This window comes from Plectropomus leopardus, chromosome 2 (assembly GCF_026936395.1).
Source record: "Plectropomus leopardus strain MGB_pleo_1.0 chromosome 2, ASM2693639v1, whole genome shotgun sequence".
NCBI lineage: Eukaryota > Metazoa > Chordata > Actinopteri > Perciformes > Serranidae > Plectropomus > Plectropomus leopardus.
Window position 1 is genome coordinate 23330881 of NC_142177.1, and position 18881 is coordinate 23349761.

At 40.4% G+C, this 18881-nt stretch overlaps 1 protein-coding gene across 4 annotated transcripts in view; it reads right to left on the reverse strand.

The window, feature by feature from the left end:
* The window catches only part of tox2 (TOX high mobility group box family member 2), a 145978-nt gene that overhangs the window by 48607 nt on the left and 78490 nt on the right, over window positions 1–18881 (reverse strand). For all 4 annotated transcript variants that reach the window (XM_088088705.1, XM_088088699.1, XM_042505450.2 and 1 more), the window contains exon 3: window positions 12905–12964. In XM_088088705.1, coding sequence (XP_087944831.1) covers window positions 12905–12964 — 60 coding nt within the window. The remainder of the gene's footprint in view (window positions 1–12904; window positions 12965–18881) is intronic.

The window sequence follows — 18881 nt, forward strand, 5'->3', positions numbered from 1 at the left end:
ATTTACCCATTTAAATTGGTAAAAAAATCCAATTGATATTGTGACAGACCACCACAAATAAATCAATGTATTGGAAACACACAGCTTTTTTTTATTTTTTTTTTATTGAGGGATGCACTTACATCAGTTACTTGTGAATAATTTGTTAACACAATTGATTTGACTGATTGTGTCAAAGCATTTAAATTGAAAATGTTCTGCAAAATACTCCATAAAAGCAAAAGTATGTTTGTGAAGTTTACTTGTAAAAAGAAAAAAAAAAAGAAAGAAAAAAAGAATGAACATTTACAAGAGTGAGAACTGTTTTTTTTGTTGTTGTTTTTGTTTTGTTAATTAGATTTGGTTGGTCAGGGCTATGGAGTAATAAGTTATCCATCTCTACTCACCACATTGAGCTTTTCTTACCATCAGGTGTGCATAAACTACAGGTTATACATTTCTTTTCAAAATATAAAAAAAAATTAAATTTTTGGTTATCAGTATCGGCTTAAACAATCCAATATTTCTAGTTTTCATGTTTTCCTCTGGTGATTTTTGCACAGAAAGAGTTCAGGACCTTGCGGTGGTAATGATATGCAGATGCTGCACAGTGTCAGTGAAAACTCAACTGTGATCTCCACTAATGCGGTCAGAAAACAAACCATGGGTGCACACGCTTGCTCAGATTTCCCAATAGTCATCTAGGGTGATTATGATACCGATGTTGATACTGCTGTGGGTGACGGGAGAAGAGGAGGAGCAGGAGAGTGGATGGAGTAGAAAACAGAGAGGAAGGAGCAGGAAAGAAGGGGGGAGGGGAAAGATATGAATCCAACATTTCAAATGAGGACCATAATCAAACTTATTGCCTGACAGGGTGAATCTAGGCATACAATGTTACATTGGCAGACATGCAGTATTATTTCCAGAGTACTCCCTGTCTCTTCGTGTTCGGAGCAGCCATGTCTCCTGGAGAGGGAAGCCTTTTTAACTTTGCTCATTGGCACACCGCTGTCTGTTCTGTGAGGCTTAACAACAACTGCTACTGCCGAGTTATGACCACACAGAGGCCACCCAGAGGCCAAAAAACAGCAGCTATACAACTGTTTTTTAAATTTTGAATGACTCTTCAGTTATCTACTTTTTCTACGCTCACTGTCAAAATCATTATTAGCATGTGGACAATGGCGCTACTGTGTCTGAATGACAAAACTAATTATTGTTATAAGAGCAAGTAAATGGACAAAAAACAGCACAATAAAAGGGTTGGTGGATCAGTACCGACTGACTCTAACAATGTTGAAAATAACAAAGGGAGCGCTGATGGCGCAGTCATCCAAACAAACGTGCATTATTCTGAGAATTGTTAGGATCCTGTCACCCACAAATAACTCTGCCATACACCAGCACCAGGAGAACGGGGGAGGGGGGGGTAAAGTGCATGTGGCTGATGAGAGTGCGTGCACGTTTGTGTGTCATTTAATCTATGTGACAAATGTGTGTGTGTGAGTGTAATAGCTCTTGAATACTTTTGTGAACAATTTGTAGTTATCTATGGTTTCTTTTAAAACAAAAACCCTACTCGGCGTGTGTGTGTGCGTGTGGGTGTGGGTGTGTGTGTGTGTGTGTGTGGGTGTGTGGTGTTAGTGTGTTCTTAAGTGTCTCCCCTCCCTGGTTCAGAGTCAATGAGGCTGTGTATCGGAGGCTGGCACAGCTGGTGGGAGCAGGAGACTAACATCTGGACGCTCGTACTCTTGGTGCCATTGTTAATAAGAGGCTGGTGGGGAGTGGAGGGGAGTGGAGGAGACAGCTCTCCAGTGTCAATGAACCTCCCTGTCTCTCACTACAGCTCGACACTACAACTCATACTTGATGCGCCACAAAAGAAGCTCCAGCATCGCAGCATATTCACAACAAAGATTTCAGAGTTAAACCAAAAAAGGAACAGCTTAATGGACCTGATTTTTGTAGCTACCCATCTAGGGATAGCAATGACAGTTGGTCCATTCACTTTGGCCCAGACTGATATACAACAACTATTGCATGGATCACTGTGAAATTTTGTCCAGACATTCATGTAGCCCTAACAATGAATTTTAATAACTTTGGGGCTCCCTTAACTGGGATTTTAAATAGCCTATTACATTCCAATAGTCTCTGCTGTATTTTGTGTTAAGTTGCAATTGGCAGATGTTAAAATGCTAAGTAACGACAGTGAACATGCTAAACAATAGCACTGAATTCATCTTTAAGCAGTTCGCTATGATTGTTAACATTTTCTCAGTCCGTATTGTTTGACATCACTAGCTCTCTAACTTTGTAACGTATTGTTTCAAATATTTCAACCCACTGACAAGTGTAAAAAAACATGTCTAAGAGCCATAATACAGCGCCATCTGATTCACTAGACAACAACGCTGAACTGAAAAACAGTGAAAAGCGACATTTCAAATGTTCAAACTGTCATTAAATTCGTGACAAAACAGTTTTTTGCCATCATGCAATAACACTATGACATCATTGTATTTGCATTGAATTGCATCTTTTTGATAAGTTGCACCCACAGCTTAGAAACATTATTTGAAGAATGATGCATGACTGATATTTTTTTTAATAATTAAAAAAAATCGTATGTACTCCCTGCAGTACTCCAAAGTACCCCTTGGTGCACACAAAACCCCATTTGGGAAACACAGTCTCACCAATGTGATCTCATCCTTACTCGTCGTATTTTTTGATGCTTGAGCCCCCCTGCGTCACTATAATGACACTAGGGGCTGCGGTTAGCTTTAGGCAACAAAACTACTGGATAAGAGTTAGGATAAGGTTGTGCTTGATGTTTGACATAATAGAAAAAACTCACTTTTAGTTTTACACGAGACACGGACAGCAAACGCCTCAGTCAAAGTCCTATGCTTGGTTGACCCCTCTACCTTCCCTCCCACTAGCCCAAAGTGTTTTTTTGCACTCTTAAATCTACTTCTATTGCGCTAAATGTAATAATGACGCAGATGAGTTTACATCGGAGTTGGCTTAAAGCTGGGTGTTTGGGTGTGTGAAGTGTGTGGAAAACTCAAAACAATTTCTTCTAGACACAACTGAGCTCATAAATAAAACATTAATGTGATAATTTGACCACATACTTCAGCTCGTAAGAAACAGCCTCCCTCTTGTCTCAGCCTGACCCTTACTTAAGATCTTGAAATACTCTTTTTCCTCTGTTGCTGAAATAATCTTCATTAAGTCTGAAATAATCTGCTCTTGAGATCACAGTATGATCCAAAAGAAAATTGAACGAGTCTCAACTCTGTGTATTTTATGTTCTCAGAGTTAAGAAACCTCCGAGAAGCCTATGAGCACAGCAAGAGAACTCCTGCTGATTTATTCTTTTGCTCCTTATTTATTTTTCAGAGACAAAGAAAAGATGATTATGAGTAGCAAAACTTTCCTCTTGGTATTTTTATGCCCCTGCAGTGTCACAGTCCTGCTTCATGTCTTAAGACTATCAAGACTTTTCATCAGTCAATTAGTCAGTCAGTCTGCATGAGGACTTTGTTTACTGGTTTTTGGGTTTCCCCTTGTTATTCATTCAGTTGGTCTAGCATCTTTGAATACTTAGAAAAGCACTTTCTAATTCCTATGTATTTTTATTATTATCATGTTTAGTGTTTCCTGTTGGACCTGTTTAGTGTTTCTTGTTTTACTTACTTGTTTTTTTTTATTTTCTTGCACACCTGCTTTGTATCAGTCTTGTTAGTCCTTCCCTGTTCTAGAGTTTTCTCTGCATGCCTGTCTTGTATTAGTCTCATTTGCTTCCCCCCAGTGTCACCTGCCACACCTTTGTTATCTCCATAGTTAGCCAATCCTTGGGTTTCCCTCTTTTTGCAGTGCTCGCCTGCTCCAGAAATACCCTTTCCCTTTATTTTAAATCAGCTTCATGGCATTAAAGCTTGCCTTTTGTTATTTCAAACCTGCCTGTCTGTCTGAATATCTGCAAATACTGCATTTAAGTCCTCCTTTAAACATGACAGGATGTGAGACCAGGTTGGTCTCTCATGTTAACTCCACCTGTTTTAGACAAACTGCACAAATATACAATGTAAAAATATAAAAGCTGTCTGCCTCAGGCTTTGTACCAATATCTTTGCTCTGTGAAAAATATATTACCTAAATTAAACTTTCTCTCAGCAGAGGAAATAAGCCAACATGGATCGATGTCAGTTTGGGGCTTTTTTTCATACCTTGAAGATACTGCATCAATAATTAACAAAGTATTTTTGCTAATGAATCTCAGTTCAATGGAACATTTTCCTCTCTAAAAACCCATAGTTTTTCCCCCCCGCAGCCATTAGGGAAAACCAGTTCAAGGCAAACTTTGTACGTTTTTTAAAAGAGAGAAAATTATTAAAAGACTAAGATTTTTATAATACTCTGGCATGTGATTTAATACAGGAGTGAGTGCTTGGTCTGTCATTGTTCTATCCAATGAGGTGAAAGGCCTCCACAAACACATTAAGGTTGCCATTAGTTTCATGTGATCACCTGGGGCAACAGGGGGGATCGACAGCTTGGCAGAGCCATGGGCTTACACAAATATACAGCTGTGCGTTTCTTCGTGGTGCCATGTCAGATGAGTATTTCAAACAGAGGGCTTTCAAACGGGGCTGGAGTGTGTGGGGAGGGTGAGGGGGGGTTGGGCGGTCCAAATGACTGTAAAAAGGCCACGGGGAGAGAGCTTTCCATCTTTCTGCTGCCGCGACAAATATGCCTGCACATCTTTTTGCATTGTCTCTGCTCCCTGCTTCGTCAGCGAACGGCTATAGAAATATTTTGGCAGGCTGCTCTTTGTTTTCATTTTCACAAAAGATGTAGTGAGGGAGTGAGAGAGCGAAAGAGAGCGAAAAGGGGGAGGAGGGGGGAGACTGGAGAGGTACTGGGTGGAAAAGGTAATGTTGTCAGAGGTTTGGGGGGACATTTAAGAAAGGAGGAGGGTGGAAAGAAGGAAAAAGACAGCAGGAGACAAAAAGGGTGAGATGGGCGACAGGGCGAGGTGAGCAGAAGAACTAGTGGGAAGTACGAAGTCAGGGGGACGTGTAACTGAGGTATATCAGGTGAGGTGGCACAAAACGAAGAGTGAGGGTGAGACACAAGGTGGGAGAATCAGTTGCGAGGAGAGGGGGCAGGTGGGAGAGAAAGGGAGGAAGAGCCTGCCACTCTGGTCCCCAGCTCCAATCTAAACAGCGGGAGGAAGCTGTAAATCAGACTAATGCGGCCGAGCTGTAATTCAGACCAGCAGGGCCAGGGCGCTGGTGCGGGGACCCCGAACGGCGGGAGTTTACAAAACGCCGCCGCGAGGCTTTAATCAGTGCAACGATCCGAAGATACCGTCTCCCCCAATCAGCAGGCTTCCTGTCAGTCACACACGACTGAACCCGACCAATCAGGCTCCGCTGAGGTCCCAGACGGGCTGGCTGGGCTTTGGGCCGCTGCCAAACAAGAGAATTACTCATCGAAACTGGAAAGGTGGAATGGGCCTTTAATTCAGAGCACAGAGGGACGAGGTGATAGATTTGTCAAAGGTTGGACATAAAAGTCTATGGGATCATGTTCTACAATGGTTCATCAGAAACATATGGGGAAAAGATGAGAGACAGGGGGGAGTTGCGGAGGAGGACTTAATCATATTCACCAGACTGGAGTTTCTTCAAGTTTAAAACTGTGTGACAGACATCGTAAGCTCCTCCGCCACTAAAACTCTCATTAAAAACATTTTAAGAATAACAAAAATAATATGAAGGCCTCATTATAAGTTCAGTCTGTCGGTGTGTTTTCTAAACTTAATCATAATCACATCTGTTTGCTACCATATAAAAAAAACAACTTTCCGTCTGAATCCAATCTGTCTCTGCTTCTCCGTGTCTCACAGATCTGCTGTTGGCACTCAAACACCTCCCTAATTACAATTACAACACCCAAGGGGCCGGTGCAATCCTTGGCAGCGACGACTCACAATAAAATAAGCGAGATGAGAAATGGCATCAAACTTACCGTTAAAACAGCATTTTGAACTCCCAACATGTAAAACAGGCGGACAAACTTTCAAATCGCTCGTTACCAGAAGCAGCCTTTTCATACCTGCTATTTTACTCAAAGAGGAAGGAGGAGGGCAGTGCATTAACTTAAAAGTAAGTGGAAAATGCAAATGCGGTCCACTTTATCATCAGGCATTCAAACAGACCCTTTCAACTCGGCAATCCATAATATTTCAGCTTTGATGCTCAGGAAATGGCCACGGCTCGATGGTAACACGGAGCTGGATTCTGCTCTGCTAGTAGTCGGACTAGTGTGACTGGCTGGGCTACACACACACTGTGCATGTTAAAACCACATGCAGCGTCTTGGCAGCAAAGACGCTACAGCGGCAGCCAATCAATAAAACCTTGTTACGCTAATTGCAAGATCATAATCTCTGTTCCTACTTCTGCTGAATATCCAAACAGTCACTCCATTAGCCGAATTATTCCCCTGTGCAGTTTCTCCACCCCCCACCCCCTTCTTCCATTTCCTCCTCGTGTTCTTTTTTTTTTCTGTGACATATTTCTCTCAAACAGCAGTTCTGCTAAATGAATTCATAAGTCAGGGAGAAAGACATCAAAGCAAAGCATTGTCAAGGTAAAGTGCTGATGAAGTATACTGTTTCTTTCACTTTGCTGCAGAGCTATGAGAAGGCATCTCCACAGCACATTATCTTTGATCGCATCGCTCCATACTGTTCCATTCAGTGTTAGCAAGAGAAATCCCACTTCAGGTGAAGGTCTATTGAAGACCTTTATAATAAAAAAAAAAAAATAAAAAAAACAGGCTCTCTACTTGGTGCTCTTCAACTCTCCAGTGTAGAGATTTCATGTTAAGCCCTGTTCACGTTGGACTAGTGTTACTTGGTGAACTCCTGTGATTTGTAGTAATTGCAGAGGTCGTCTGTGATGTTAATACCATTCCATGTTTGTAATTTCTCAAGTAAAAATCCCTCTGCAAATGACCTACCATATTTTGCCACACACAAAGGTCATGTGATAATATAAGTCCTGTGGAAACTGGCTTGATTTGAGGTCTTATTTAAGTTTTCTGTTTTCTCTGTTCTGCCTCTTTCCTAGTTGAATATTATGGAGGCTGTGTTGACAATTATAAATGAAAATTTTGACAGCATGTTAGGTGCAGGAGGCTCATCTCACAACCAAATTGCCAAGAAAATGTTGGCATTAAACATTCCCACAAACTACAGGCATGTTACATTTGCACATTATCATGTGGTGGATATGTGGAAACCAATGAGTGGTTAGATTTAGGCACAAAAAAAGGATAATATTTTGGTTTGAAATACCCGGTTTGGGGGACACAGTCCCTGCAGTTCGAAAGAGATCAGTTTTTCTTTTAAAAGCTTGTGAAAGGTATCTGAATGCAGCATAAGAAAATTGATGTCTCTACAGGTGTTTAAGGGTTAACATTGCACATCATCGGTAGTTGTGCTGTGTGGCGTTTCTGCGTTGTGTAGAGAGTTTCTCTTCGCACTATATTTGGTAATGTCAGTTAATTCAAATACAGACTTCACTTATGCTGTGCAAATGCGCCATACAAAACACAGACATGGTCCCCTGGTGATACTTGTCCCATGTGTATAGGACTTATTGTGTCTCTCCTTTTGCTTGAGGGGTCAAATCAAACCTCTGTGAAGACACTGCAACAAGCTGGAGCTTCTCGTCGTTGGTTACTCTTTCCTACATTGTTGCCACGACAATGGTCAGTGGCCACAGGGGCAGACAAAGAGCTTGTTGATGCCAAGACCAGGGTCCGTGACCTTGTCATTGAATCAGTAACACTTTGTCGCTCCGCTGGGGGGGCAGAGAGAGACTGCAAGAAACACTACAGAGAAGTAAGCAGGGTCAGACCGCGATGCTCATGGGAACATCGATATGACAATGGCACTGACCCCATTTCCTTGTGACTCATCACGAGAACATACTCATGTGAGCATCTTACTGTATGATGCAGTTGGTCGGACTTACTCAACAGGGCCATGCTTATGTCTTATATGAATGTACCTTATGTAAAAAAAAAGTGTTTATATAGGTGAGACAGATTAAATAGAGCGATTAAATGCAGAAAGTGAAGTGAGAGACAGCAGAGCACTGAGAGACACACTTTCACAGTTTGGAGGCGGAACCGCTGACCCAAATGCATTTAAATGTAACGGGGGGTAAGAGAGAGGAGAGAAACCGAGTGAGAAAATGAGCAGAAAAAGGGGGAGTCAGAGAGAGAATGGGAGAGAGAAAGATAGAAAAGTAAAGTAAGATAATAAAGCAGCAAGCAGAGAAAAGTGAGCTTTAGGCAGTATGATTTTTTTTTTCCCAAGATGGAATATATCGAGAATTATACTGTATTTACTGTAAAAACACGTTTCTTCAGGAATGAAACTAGTTAATAAAAAATTATCCCTGCAGCTGTCTTAACTTTCACCAAGTCCATTTTTATCTCAGCACAAACAACACAAGCATAAACACATCTACAGCCAAACACCCGATCCAGTGAAACTCATTTACTGCAGAGAATATGAACTATAGGCTAATTGTCATTTTCTGCAGTTAGCAGAGAAGAAATCGATGCACTATAACAATTTGTATTCATGGAAATTATGCAACAAATGCAGTAGACATCAATCAAACTGCAGCTGTGTCCCAAATCTTTACTGCACTCTGTTTCTAAGCTCGTTCGTAAGTTTACACTGGAAAAGTGAACCAGTCACCAAACAATGCCATTTATTTACGATTGTTCTGTTGATGAATCAGAATCAGCTTTAATGGCGGAGTAAATGTGTACACATTTATGGAATTTGACTCTATTTTTATGTGCTTTTGATGTACTAAAAAATAGTGGAGGTGGAACCAAGTCATTGTTCTGCAATTCACAAGAAAGTCTCAAGCGCTTGCACTCAAGTCCCAAATCAAGTGTTCAACTTTTTTGAGTGTTACAAAAGTCACATGAAATATTTTGGGGAAACATTTTTCTGCCTCTGTGTTAAGTTTAAATGGCAGCTAAGTTCTAAAGTCACCATTTGATTGACATTTGACAGCAGAGATATTGTGCAATTTCCTTTAAAATTGTATTTTTACACAGGAAATGATATTTCAATTTTTAGTGATCTAACTGCAAAAAAGCACAGTATATCGATTGGTATATAGTGTACACTGCACTGTATATAATCAATAGGTAGTGTTGATTTGGGACACTTAATTTCCACTGTCAATTAGTGCTGAAAAATTAATTGAAATATTGAAATTGCAATCTGGCCAAGTGCAATATATAAATACCAGGAGCTGAAATATTCTGATTGTAGCATTGAACAGACGTGTTCTAGCCTGTATTTCAGACATAAGTAAACATGCTTGTTTGGTAAAGACCCCAGCAAAAATCACATCTTAATTTTATTTATTTATTTTTTCTGTGAAAATGAAATGCAAAAATGACAACTCTCACTGAAACAGTTTTGCATATCCCAATATCTGTCAAAAAATCACAATATGACCTTTCTTTCACATCATGCAGCCCTACTTTAAATAATTCACATTTAATACTGATTGTTTGTTTCACAAGATCTTCCTCAAGCTGATTCACCACCATTCACAATTTGGGACTATAGTGTATCAAAAATGAATCATTTCTATTCTGCAATTTGAGTACACTTTGTGGCTTGTGTGAACACACCACATCATTAAAATCAGTTTACAATTAGTACGTGGTGCAGAATTAGGACAGAGCTAAGGAGGTGCAGATCAGTGATTTTTCTCTTTCTTCCATCTCCGTGTTTTGTTGTCGGAGTGTGTGTCCACCCCTAAGGCCCTCTGTGATTCAAGCTGTCAGAGGGAAGGAGAGGCTAAACTTGGTGAAGCGGAGAATAGAGCAAGGCACATGTCAAATATGAGGGGATCTTGAGTAAACAAAGTATAACACAGAGCAAAGCAAAATCGTCTCTCATCCCATCACTGTGTTTCACGCTATTTCCCTCTCTGTCTCTTTCTCTCTTGCTTCCTTGATCCCCACCTTTCTCTCTCCCTGCCTCTCTCCGTCTATCTTCCGTGCCACATTTGCGATGTTTTATCTGTCCCTCAGTAATTCTGCAAAAAAAACATTGTGCACATCAGCACGACTTGTAATCAGTCAATCAGCGCTGCAGTAAAAGTACATGTGCTGAATCAAAATGGGCGATAAAAGCAGTGGTTCTTGAGATTTTTTTCTTTTTTTTTTCGACAGTCAAGTACCAGCATGAGAAATTTGTCAGATAACAGCACTATCCTGCTGAAAATCACTTTGTAACAGACATATTTGTTGTCGGAGTTATCTAAATAAACTTAGGGAATCGTGTACAAGAAGCAGCATAAGCAGCTCTCTCATTCTGGGCCGTGAGCCACGCTTTAACAAACCAGAGCATTAAGAAATTAAGCAAAACAGCAAATGCAACAGAACCACAGAACTACTGTAGCCCGTGGGTCGGTTCTAATAATTGCAATTGACAGGGACAAATTCCCTGCTCCCCCGTGTATGTCAGATGGGCTTATTCCCAAACTCCACAAATCCCCCTGTCCAAACACAACCATATGGTCTCCCAGTTGTTCCCGACCAGCTGTGCTACAGTGTATCTGGCATGGTTGCCATGTACTGTAGAAGAGCACTGACTCCCCCTCTCCACTCTAACTTAATAAATCCTTTGCAACGAGGCCAAAACTCACTCCGAGTGAAGCAGCGCTTTCTGCTTGGCTTTTACCAAAGTGAAAATTGTGTGCACAGGGGATGATTGCATAATTGGAATAAAGTGAATTTGAATTTTATGATGGCAGAGTTAGCTTAATGGTTGACACAGTCACCCCACAGAAAGAAAGCACACACACTTTCTGTTTGGAATTTGGATATTTTTACTGGTTTACATTTTCTGGTGGTTTCCTCCTACTGTACTAAGCAGAAATATGAATATGACAGTCTGACATAGACTGTGATGGACTGGCAACATGTCCAGTGTGTTTCAGTGACTTCTGCCCAATGCATGCTGGAATAGACTCCAGTGTCAGTGTACCTTTATTTTTATAGAATAACCATGAGTACTTTCACATTTTACTTCACATTTTAAAACAAACATATAATCTGTATACTTCAGATTTCGAGACTCTAAAAGTGTTCAGTATAAAAGCAAAATAAGTAGTCTTTAATTGTCTTTGAAGACAAGATGTTCAAATATATTGAGATTTATTATGATTTTAATGTTTTATTTTTAATAATTCTGTGTGTTTGTATGTCATATATTTGGTTTTGGGTTGGCTGTAGTGATACTGTAACTGTTCAACAGTGTTTACTGTATATCAGGCCTTATCAACTGGCAATCTTCTGGCCATATCCAGCCTAGAAACGACCTCCGAGTGGCCCAGCATACATCATGCTGTGTTTATATGGAATCAGGCAGAAATTAGATGGGAAACACCCTCATGACAGCAAGGGAAAAACAGTCTGGCGGAGTGGCAGGACAGTAAAATTTAACATGCATGACGATATGTTGCGATGGTGGTGCCGTATTGTTAACAGAGAATGAAATACACTATATTAAATACAATCCTTTCATTTTCATTATTTTATGTCTTTTTTCTGGTAATGTCCAGTAAATGTCCAGAATGCTGTGTTTTTGCCTTGTGTGGGAGGGAGCTACGTAACATCTGGTTGTCAATTCAGTCATGAAGGACAGTAAAAAGACTAAAGAAAACTATAGTTACTTTGAACAGCAATGCTGTCTAGCCTTAATATTGCCACCATACCCTGCCGGCCTCTCCTAATTTCAAATTTTGATGCCTTAGTGCTGGAAATAGCTGTGGCCGGAGCCATTGTGTTTTTGGCCTCTCCATAGGTATGTCTGTCCATTTGTCTGTCCCTCCATCTCCATCCTATTTTTGTGGACGGAAGTCAATTTTTTTTTTTGTTTTTTCAGATTTGGCACAAACATCCACTAAGACTCAACAATGTACTGATCAGGATTTAAAAGTCAAAGGTCAAAGGTCACTGTACCTCATGTCTGTCTCATTCTCATGAAAGTCCACTTTTCATTCTGATCCTGCACTTTGTGATCAAGTATGTGATCAATATATGTTATTTTTATATCAAAAGTGGAACACAAAACATCAATACAGGTTTTACTACATTTATTTATATTTGTTTTAAATGTGTCAATACAAAAAGCAAAAAAAATTTAAAAAAACTGGACTGGGCTTCTGAAAATATCTGGCCCATCTACATTTTCGAGTTTTAGAATCAGGCCCAGTTGAATTTGTAATTGAATCCCCCTTCTGTATGAAGTGTAAGTGAAGAAATGTGTTGTTTATAACGTACATTTTAACATGGTCCCTGGGAAGAGTAGTGGTTGCTAAGGTAACAGCTAATGAGGATCCAAATGAACAATAAACAATAAAAGAAGGAATCGCTGGCAGTCATTTGACTGTATTTAGACTCCATGTTGTGGGACTAGAATAAATGTGTTTCCATTTATCCCACACTGCGTCCACTAACACTCAAACTAACAATCCCATGAGAATATTTCACCCATAGAGTGCAGAATGCATTGAATATTTTTTTCTGTTACATCTGTCAGCATGAGACATGGGTGAACTAATTGGAATATTTTTTGAGAGCTTTCAGTCCCTTTTGCTTTCAGCTGATGCCGTATAACTCTGCGGTTGTTTCAGTAACAACAATTTGTCGTCCATCCTAACAAGCCTGAACAATGGTTTCATGAAAATGGCTTTGCAACAACTCAGCCAACAATCATGGGAATAGATGAAATAAGAGGGAAAGGGGGAAAAGAGCAGGTATTCCATTAGAGGCAATTTGAACTCACCTGGTTGGGCGGGAGGAACTCGTGGTTGTTTTCATTCATGTACATGTTGTCACCATCAAACTGTAGAGAGAGAGAGATGAGAAAACGGTTAGGCAGAGAACGATACATCACAACAGGGACTGAAAACAGAGATTTTCAGTCAGTCAGTGGAGATACAGAAACAGTGTAACACAGCAGCCTAATGACTGCGAGTCCTCGGCTTATAGACCTCGATGCTCTGGTGGATGTCAGTAATTACAGTTCATTAGAGACACGTATAATTAGGCCCTGTCAAAGCTCGTGTAACTCACACTCTTTCGTCTCAGCTTGCCGACAGCCTGAGATGTGTGTGTGTGTGTGTGTGTGTGTGTGTGTGTGTGTGTGTGTGTGTGTAAATCCGTGCACACCTAACTGCTGTGATTCCGCGGATGTCACAAGGCGACAAAGGCACAACAGAGTAATAATCACTACACTGAGAGCACCACACTTGCACCAACGGCCATGTAGTTAGTCAGCCAGCGAGTTGGCCAGTCAAATTAAATCAAAGGCAACATTAACATAATCAAACGACATATGACAGGTAAGTCAGTCAGGAGTTGACCCAGAAATTGATTTGCCGTGCCGTGCAGTTTGTTTCAACAGCTACAGGAATTTCCAGGGACCTACTTTCTGTGTTTGATTTCAGTCAGACTCAAAGAAAAGTCTTTAAGTTGAATTCTGTTGAACTGACATTTTTTGGAAAGCTGTAGGAGGTTAATTCTGCTTACTTTGATCAAGGTCATTTGTGCCCTAGAGTGGGTTTTCCATAACCTGACAAATACTGAAACCTTTTGAAACAAAAGACTCTGCCACAGTCACAGGCATTCATCAGCTCCAGCTTCCATCAACAGTGATAAAAACATGACGCATGGATGGACAGGCTGATTTTTCCACTTCTCTCCAGTGCAACCTTTGGTAACTTCTGCGATCCTTTCAACTAAGTCACAAATTCTGCCCGTTTCTGTTGAAGCAGCCGGCGGACATCGTTCCAAAGTCAACAAAGTTTGAAGGAGTAACTGAATAAGAAAGAAGAACGAATTCTTACTCCTAACTCATGGAAGCCAAATACATAGTATAGGTACCCCTCCAGCATCAGTTTTAACACGCAGGGACAACATGTCACTTTACACTTGTTACATGCATTATGTCTTTTCAAAGGTAAACTTGTTTTCATAGCAATTGACAGTGTCAGCTCGTAATATAATCTTTTTAAAATAAATGTATATATTTTAATATAAGATTTTTTTAGGTGTACTTTTTTAGCTTTAGACAAAAATGTGTGGTTAGTTTTCGATAAACATCATGGTTTGGCTTAAAATTAGCATGTTTGTTATCACCATAATGTAACATCAGGTGACGTACGTCACTAGAAATATATGCTACACATACTAGCACAGTACATAGTAATTAAAATAACTCGACTGACTTTGGGTTTCACACGAGAAATGAACAGCAGTCTCCTGGCTGAAAGTCAAGAGTTTGTTTGAGCCATCCACCTCCCCTGTGTTTTACAAGTTGGGAGTGAGACCTGTTGTAACAATAACATTTTCACTGGCCTCCATGGTACTTTCAACTGTTTGCTAACCCGGTTTTCCAGTGCTTTTGTGATGTTGAGTGTGACATACCAGAAAGAAAAAACATAAAAAACAAAAAACAGAATGCGTTCTTGTCCACTGCAATTGGAAAGTGTTCTATCCTGGTATGTGTAGTCGGCTGTATCTTGTTTAAAAGGCATGCATATATGCGCAGATTTTGGTGGGAATAGAATAAGAAAGCTCACCAGACACACACTGTAGCTGGCCAATCTCAAATCAGCATTTTTAGCCACCCTGTCTGACAAGACCCCAAGCTAGAGACTGAGACACAGACCAAGAGGTGAGAGCAGCCTTTAGTGCTCTTGCACTCTGCAAAAGAAACAAGGACCCCGCTAATCCAGAACTCAGACACACTGAGCTCAAGAAGCCTACAGGGGAGGCTTAGGCTGGAGGAGAGGTGACGGTTTGAGGTTATGGGGATGAGAAAGATGAGGGTGCACCCCAGAGCTAATGGTGAAGGAGTGGGTAGAGATCATGTATAAGTGGGAGGTACAGTGGTAAAGATAGTGTAGGAATGGGGGGGGGGGGGGAGAAAGAGAGAGAGGGAAAAATAAAAACAGAGGACAGAGAGCATGAATGAGAGAGAAACAGAGCCGCAGAGGAGGAGGGTTGTAGCAGCAGTAGTGGCAATAGAGCCTGTGGTTGTTCTGGCTGTTGTGTGATTAACACTGGGGTCACAGCCAGAGGCCGCAGCTTGAAACACACAGGCATACAAACACGCACACACACACACACACACACACACACACACACACACACACACACACACACACACCACATTCCCAGAGGCCTTCCCTGCCTCTCTGTCTGACACTATTTGGCACCAGCCATTTATGAGGAAACAAAACACACCTCAAGACAGCTTGTAGTGGCGGAGATGAATTACCGCTGCTACTGTAAGGTCAAGTAACAGGATGGATATGTGCCTATAGTAACTTACTGGGGGGGTTCTCAAGCTGTGAGAAGGGACCAAAAATGAGCCACAATCTATCTTTCATAGCCATGTTTCACCTTGTGTAATAAGCATAATGTTCCATGAACTAAATCTACTGTTCTTTAGTCGTTTAGTTGCTTGATAGGAAGCCTTTGAGGGGATTTGAAAACAAATATTTTTTCATTCAAATGACAGTCAGGTTCCCCTGCATGAGTTTTCTGCACTTTTGTTTTTATCTTTATATGTGACACAGTCAAAGCACCAAACAAACTACAGCACAAAGACTTCCTTGCACCATTATTCAATCTCAACCCCCACTTCCATCCGCATATTATCATTCAGCTTCTGATGGTGCTGTTACTTCTAGTGCAATGATTTCTATCTGATAACACTATTAGTGTGCTGGAGGAATAATCATTGTATTCTGCAATATAAAATGAAATCACGTTCTTTATTGCTCCTGGAAAATGATTTTACATGCTATCCTAATCACATCGTGCTGGAAGTGACGCTATCTTGGAATAGGTTATTTTCACACCTGCAGACCAGATGTCGATGAGCGAAACAGGGCAAGTAGAAAACAATTATACAGAGAGTCGAAGAGCAAACCGGAGTGTGTGGTGGTGCTCTTGTAGCACAATGTGAAGGAGTCACTGAGGGCAGACTCAGTGTTGTTAGAATAACAAACAATATATAAATCGAAGGGAAAAGTAAAAATGATTATTTCCTGCCTCTTTTTGGTAAGCAACTGGCCAGTTAAGCAGTTAAGTGCACTCAGTGCAGATACAGGAGGGGACCGTGGCTGTAAATCTCTGCATGAACCTCAGTTTGCACTTCTCCTGTGCCAATTTGAGTTTAATAGTCCAAATCCAATGTGAAGTACACTAAAATTAACAGGGCAACATTTTGGGAAACACACTTGTTCACTTTTCTTGCTGAGAGTTACAAAGGCAAAGATTTAAAAAAAAAAAAAAGTAGTATCTCTTCAGTTTTTCCATAAATACACGCACACACGAAAAGCTGTAGTTTTACAGCAAGTTATGCGTTATGCATCTTTTTTCCTTCTTCTCTTTTTTTACGCCAGGTGCAGGTGCAACTTTTTCTTTTTTTTTTTTTAGACTTTTTTATGGTTAAGTCCGTCTCCCTTTTTTGGGGTTGCTGTGCAATGTGGGCTGTCATTGCCAATGCAACTTTTCTTTTCTGCAGGAGTGGCCACTACTTTATCAGGCTTTTACCATCTGAAGGGAAGCGCACGCACATCTGCATTTGTAGAACAGCCGATCTCTGATTGGCTAAAACCTCCCACCTTGGGCTCATCTTTCTAAGAGAGCTCAGAGGAGATGCAGAGAATATGAATTACAATATTCTGTAAGTTATTATGATTTTCTTTTTGCCCAAAATAGGCTCAAGAAACATGCCAACCCCACCTTTAATAACTATGATTTGATATTTGGCCAGGTATATTGAATCATATTGTACTTTACAGTCCAATAATTCCATATTACAAATGGGAGAAAAGTTGAATAATGGTTTTAAAATCTGTTAATGTTCTTGTTATAGAGTCACACTGTCATCTTTGTTATCTAAGAGTAGCCAAATTCTGAAATGTCCTTGAGCAAGAACCTGAAGGCAAACCTCGATGTGTGACTAATTTGACCTCAGAGCAAGAGTTTCACTTCATCCATGGACATTTTGAACATATAGAGGATGAAGAAAGCTCTGAAATGTTGATAACAAATGTTGAAAGCTGGACACGCACTTGTGTTGAGATTCATGGTAACAAAATGCATACAAATATCTGAGAAGTCAAATAAACTACATTAAAAATGCACTGAGAGCAAATTAATCATGCATGTAGCTGAACAGCAATGGTCTGGAAAAGCTGTTCTGTCTGCCAGGTGGCGGTTGTTGTCTGCAGAAATCAGATAAAAAATGTGTGCATATAAAATCTTCCTCTCGTGTAATCTGACTCATATTATGTAGATCTTTTTCTTTTTTTTTTTTTTCCAGAAGTCATAACATGCTCAGTGCCAACACACGAGCAGTTGACATATGAGAAAAAGGGAGGTTTGTAAGGGAAGGGCGAGCTTGTCGTGTCTCTCTCTGTTTGCTTTCCTGAGGCTTTGAGGTCATTAATCATAGCGGTCAAATCTACAGCAAAACAATTGAGCAAAGGAAAACACAGACAGAGAGAGAGAGAGGGTGCAGCGGGGAGGGAGGAGAGGGTGAAGGTGAGAGAGAGGTGGAAAGCTACAGTGAGATGGAGGAGAGGGGAGTCGTGTCGAGCGAGGGAACGAAGGAGACAAATTTTGAGATAGATTGAGGCTTGAGAGAGAAAAGGGACACGTACGGCCTGCACAACTGACGCACTTGACACCAGACTCCTGTTTGCATAGCAGAAATGCAAATACATGAGAGGGAGAGAATGGGAGGGAGAAAATAAAGTGGGAGAGATGCTATAAATAGCTTTGTGTTTGCGTAAAGCCAAACCAATGTCAGTTTGATGCAGGAAGTGCACCACAGTCATAGAGGTTATAAAACAACTGTTGACTGGAACACAGCATATCAGAAATGTAGCTTTCCAAAGGCTTCAGACAAGAACTCACATCTATAGTGGCATCTCAAAACTTATAATACATTATAGAATAAGTTTTCTTTACAAAATTATAGCAGATATAAAAGTGGGAAGAAATATGATTCAGCATTTGTTTGTACTCTAAATTATGACAGCAGAAGTAATTAGGACAATATTGACTTGTATTGTTGATCTGATGCACTGATGCAATGTTTTTGGGTTGTTGTTGTTTTACTTTTTTTCTATTACCATTATTTCAATTATATGCATATATATGTAATTATACAATTATATAACATCTACTTGGTGTTTTTATGCTACACAGCATGCTCTGCGTATATACTGGCTACAGACTGGATAGCTCTTTTCTCAAACTTACAATCTGTATAACCTCACAATGTGGAACTCATTGGAATAAGTGAGACATTATCATGCACTATGCATGTGGAGGAACTAAAAACTGAGTCACCTGCTGTGCAGTGGCACCCCAAAGTTTTCATAGGGGCAGCCAGATGGGGCCACAGAAAACCTTGGGGTGGCACCAAAACCAAATGCTATAACTGAATTTCAGTAATTCGAGTGTGCTGTTGCATTATATAGGCTGGTTGAAAACTACGTCAGTATGAGAGTTAAGGAATCACACATTGATATACTTTGGTTTCCTATTTTACAGCTAATGTTACCTGTTATCTGATATGCATAGACTAATATGGTTTTGAGTTCCACAACAATCCTGTTTTTAATGTGTTATGTATCTTTATGTAAGGCGATTCATTCGTCTCCAAAAAGGCAAGTTGTCAAATATACAAAATACAGCAACTAATAATACAACTTTAATTTAAGGGAGTGCATTAA